This window comes from Notothenia coriiceps, unplaced genomic scaffold, assembly GCF_000735185.1.
Source record: "Notothenia coriiceps isolate Sejong01 unplaced genomic scaffold, NC01 NC01_scaffold00000420, whole genome shotgun sequence".
Taxonomy (NCBI): Eukaryota; Metazoa; Chordata; class Actinopteri; order Perciformes; family Nototheniidae; genus Notothenia; species Notothenia coriiceps.
This window is the reverse complement of record NW_011333121.1, coordinates 1-5384: the sequence shown is the minus strand read 5'-3', so window position 1 is coordinate 5384 and position 5384 is coordinate 1. Positions and strand designations below refer to the sequence as shown.

General features: G+C 40.8%; 1 protein-coding gene across 1 annotated transcript; it reads right to left on the bottom strand.

The window, feature by feature from the left end:
• Nucleotides 1-917: 917 nt before the first annotated feature.
• On the bottom strand, nucleotides 918-4458 carry LOC104953005 (regulator of G-protein signaling 22-like; the record flags this gene model as incomplete). The annotated part of the gene is made up of 4 exons (XM_010779928.1): nucleotides 918-1211; nucleotides 2037-2196; nucleotides 3278-3346; nucleotides 4294-4458. Coding segments are annotated over 4 exons (417 nt in total), but the record flags the coding sequence as incomplete, so codon positions are not given.
• Nucleotides 4459-5384: the final 926 nt, after the last annotated feature.

Below are 5384 nucleotides of genomic sequence, written 5' to 3'. Positions count from 1 at the left end.
CTTGTCAAAAACACAATAACCACCTTTCACCTATTGTGTAAGTACAACAAGCAGGTCACACAGTATGATCACAAATATATAAAAACTCTGTTAAAAATAAGTTTTTATTAAAAAGTACAGGCTGCATAGGTTCTCAGCCTTGGAGAAACTTGACATGTTTTGGTACTGTGTCTGAATCTCTCTTTAGTGGTTCATTAATAAAACTGATATTTCAACGTGTGCCTACTTACTTGTACTGTCGAGGTTAATTTCAGTAGTTGTGTGCTATAATGTATTTACAAAGTGTGAAGAGGAGTCAACTTTAGAATAGGGAACCTGTTCAGGTCAATTAGAGTCAAACTACTAGCTTATTGGTTATGAACAAGACTTCACTTTAAAATAGGGAACATGTTCTTAGATATAAATACCTAATTAGAGTCAAACTACTAGCGTATTGGTTATGAACAAGACTTCACTTTAGAATAGGGAACATGTTCTTAGATAGAAATACCTAATTTTGAGTTATTTAGACACAATTAACACTTATAGTTTCATGTCTTGTTACATAAGAATAGATCATATTTTTTAAGCGCTATTATGGGAGAATTACTATTCTTGTGGTACTACTGCCTTATTACGCCCATATTGAGCAGAGCATATTAAGACCAAAACTCATGTACAACAACTTCCTTATTTAAATAAGCACGAATTAGAGGGTTATTGAGGAAAAACTCTCAACTAATGGCCTATTACTTATATAATACGGTCATGTAGAATAAGGCATTAATAAGTGTTTTATAATGACTAATAAAGAGCCAATATACTGCTAATATGCATGTTAATGAACAACTAGTTGATGGTGAATTTGTGTACCTTAATATAAAGTGTTACCATAAACATATACATATATGCACACAAATGTATCATACACACATAAACGTACACATTCATATACAGTACATATAGGCCATTGGTATGGAGTCAGATTTGGGTCTATATTGTAGCGCGCAAAATAATTGGCCTTAAAATAACACATTTTGGACCCACACTACCTGTGCCTCTCTGAAGATGTAAGGACCCAGCTGCTGGCGCTTCTCCAGAATGTGCTGGGCCTGCTCAGGAGGGATGTCTATCTGCAGGGCGGGGGGCATGGATGAGTTGATGAAACAGTTTATGATGGTGGAGATCTTTTGCTGGATGGTGGCCTCGTCACTGTGGGAGTGACAGAGGTCCTGAATACGGGGAGGGAAGGGACTGATGAGGAAGGACATGTGTGCTGGGAATCCTGGAATGAAGTTGACCTTTTTGCTTTGTCGTAAGACAGGGTTAAAGACCTTTTCAGCAGCTCAATGTACGACTACAAACACATTTTATTTGCCCAAGTAAGATCAGTTTTTATCATTTTCCATTAGAAATGTCTGAATGTGTGTCTGCTCTGCTCTTCTCACAGGATTTAGCAACATTTGTATAAAAATCTAATGACTGTCTTTTGCTTATGTTTAGGGCAATATCAATACAATCTGATCAAATCACATTCATGTAGTCCTTATGAAACAGACGAGCTGAGTTTATGAGAGTGAAGGGCAGGGCCTTGATATTAACACTCAGTGAGCAGCAGGTTGTGACAGATTTACATTTCTGGCCCAAGCATGTCTTAAGATACAAAAATGCAATTGAAAATAACATGTATGATGTGTTTTTTCCACCAAAAAATGTGTATATTGTCGACAATCCTTTTCCATCACTGAATTCATCCAGGACTCATGAACATGTTTACCTGGAGGTTTCAACTCTCTCACTCTCTTATTTGACCTCACTAGTTGTGAGGTCAAATCCTGCTCAAGTCTTAACGTAAGATTCACTCAGACAAACGTTCCCCTTTGAGCAGATAAATATGAAAACATCTTTCTGCACAGACTTGGGATCCCTAAGTTTCTGTTTTGATTTCCTTATAGTTGATAGATAATATGGAGGCACGCAGGAAAGGATAGCAGGTGGAATGACGCAAAGATCTCAAACAGGGCGAACACCACTCAAACCAGAAAGACTTCTTTTACCTTGTATCTCTGCACCTCTAGCCAAAAGAGCACATCGTTTTCTAGGAAGTCTCCCTTCAGAGATACAAAGTGCTGGAACCGCATACAGGTGTCGGGGTGGAGGAGGATCTGTCCGGAAGGGCAGGATCTCCTTGGAGGAACTCATCCACAAGCCCCCCGCCTGCAGACATCCAGCAGAGAAGAGAGGTTTGTAACGAGACTGGAAACTGCTAGTTCATTTCCTCAGGGAAATATGAAATGGATATAATGACCTACTCATGTGTAAACGTTATAGCAAACCCTTACAAATGTGCATGGTGTAGATGATACAGTGTACTCCAGAACAAAAGCAGAAAGATTGTATGTGGCCTATGAGCTCAAAGAAAGCTGAGATAATGATACTCTCCTTTTTCAAAAAAGCTGCTCTTTCCCAATTATGAGGAAATTAACATAAGTAAACTACTTCCTGTAATCATCTAGCTTGAAATGCTCATGTTTTATATCTGTGTTCTGCTGTAGAGCTGAGATGAGAGGATAGGAACATAGCTACAGAGTAAACCCTCCCAACACTATTAAAGAAAGGTAAGTTCTACATCCAGGACATGGTTAAACCGTACACCCCAGCACGTGCACTCCGCTCTGCATCAGCCAAACAGCTCGCTGCACCCGCACTGCGAGGGGGACCCAAGTTCCCATCAGCAAAAACACGTGGGTTTGCTATCCTGGCTCCAAAATGGTGGAATGAGCCCCCCATTGAAATCAGGACAGGAGATAGCTTGCACATCTTCCGGCGCAGACTGAAAACTCATCTCTTTCGACTCCACTTTAGAACTATTAACAAAGCACTTATATACTAATAAAGGACTGGCTTATCAAGTGGCACTTGAAATGTTTTAGCTCTATGAATCCTGATGTACTTAAATGATTCTGTTTTCTTCTAGTTTGTATCTTGTTGGTCGAACGCACTTATTGTAAGTCGCTTTGGATAAAAGCGTCAGCTAAATGCAAATATGGAAATTGTGCAATTGGCAGATAAGCAGCAATGAAACTTGAGAATAGCAAATCATTTATCAGTATTGCTAATGCTTTCATCTTATTTATCCTGGATCCAATTTAGGAAAACTAACCACAAGGCTTAAATGTTGTTTGACAAAGCCAGTGTTGAAGCCACGAGATGAAGTAAATCACACATGCTTTCAGGCCAGGACGTGCCTTATTCGACTCCCTTCTGAACACCCAGCTCCCCACTGGATTCTCCTTACCTCCCAGGCTCCTTTCCTCCTCCTGGCCTCACGGTAGACGGCCTGCGAGGGCCTGCCCACTGTTTGGGGCTACCACACAGAAACACACAGGTTCAAAGTAAAACAACTAGCATTAACAGAGACAATGAACACCTCACCCACGTCTCTCTGCTGCTATGTGTCCCTGACAGTAACGAAAGCCCTCTCCACCTGCACCCTCAGTCTGATCTTATTCCGCATCTCCGCTTTAGAGAACTTTACCTCTCTGATGTCATCGTCTCCTTAATGATCCTCTTGACCATCTTTACACCCGTCCACTCTCTCCTCCTGAGTGTAACATTAAACTACGTCTACCTCTCATTACCTAATGAGAGACCAAACATGGAAAACATGATAACATATGAAGCAGGGTGGAGTGTGCGTTTTCTGTGTACCTGATGATGCAACCTGAGAGTGGTGGACAGTGTTTAGTGGTTTCTCACATTGCACAGCTGCTAATGTCTCCCTATCTCTCTGTCCACAACCATGGCAGTTATCACAATGACAAATACAATCAATGCAAGTCTTTTCATTTAGTAGAGGTCAGGGTGTTCTTCATAAAATGATAATGTCTGCATCAAAAATCTGCCACAATGTTCAAATAAATATTTTAACTGAGTCCTGATCATCACCTTTTAGTTTAACAGTCTGTACACATGTATACATGTTTAATGTTGTGTGTGTGTAGTTCACGATGTTGTGAGATATCAGAACAATCTCTGGCAGTTTTCGTCACTGTACGAAAATTGTGAGCGAACCTAAAAATAATTCCTCAAAAATGTGAAAACATTTAGAAACATGTAACAATAGTGACCTTTTTTCATTCAAACAGATCGCTTTAGTCAATACTATACTCTGTCTGTCAGTATTCTTCTGAGTATTCTTCTGACGACAGTGTTCTCGGGCAGCAGAAAAAGGTTATTTTCCAAAATGTCTGGGCATTTGTTCTTGGGTTTTAAGAGAATTGTGCTCTGTATGTTAAAAATCTGGATGTTCACCTTTGGTTGGTTTGTCAGTCGCTCTGTGAACTCTGCTGTGGACAGAAACAGAGGCAGCCAGGTTTTTTCAATGTGACTCTTGATGATGGCTTGGATCTCCACAACCACAGGATCTGAGAGACATTCCAGCTTCAGACGCTCCAGTCCACCTGCCTGACGCAGTAACTACACACACACAAACACACACAGAAAAAGCTTAAGCAACACACATTAGAGGAAAAGTGTGTCTGATATGAATGCTAAAGATGTCTGACAACATGAAAAACATATGAGTACAAATGCAACAAAAAAAGAAACCTGACTCAGAATCCCCTCCTTCCTGACTCCTGCTGTGCTCTTCATCATTCCCACAATCCCTCTGTTCTCTTCATCTCCTCTGTCTGCTCTCTGTCCTCATATCAGTCTGGGCATGTCTTCTTTTTAATATCTCTTTTATATATTCTCTTATGTCATTATGCAAGCACACAGGCTCACACTCACACAAAGACTGACTGACTGACTGACTGACCGACTGACTGACTGACTGACTGACTGAAGGGCCAAAGCAGTAAAGCTGTCAGTCTCTCTACCTCACTCACGCAGACAAGACCCAACGCTGAGACGCATGAGTAGCCAGAGCCAGAGTGAGAAGCACTAGCATGGTCTACTATAATCATTATTTCCAATTACCATAGAGATAAAGGTTTAATTCAAGATTCATAGATTTATCGTCATGGCACAACTACGGTGTAGTTATGCATGAATTAAAAACTAAGGTCACTTCAACAATGCAATTACAAGACATACATTTTAATAAAAATGTAAAATAGTGCAAGTCTTATGGCCCGTGGGATGAAACCTGAGTCTGATGGTCTTTGCTGCGGTACCGCCTGCCAGAAGGCAGCAGAGAGACAAGTTTGTTGCTGGGGTGATGGGGGTCTTTGATAATCCAAGGAACCTTAAACTCTATTTGTTCTAAACTACTGTAACGGCCCGTTCACACAGCAGCTTTAAAAAAATCTTGAAACTCTTGGAGCTGGGCGTGTCTGAAAGCTTGGGGATTTTTTGCGAGCAACTCGACCAACAACCAATCACATGAATCTCCCGCCCCC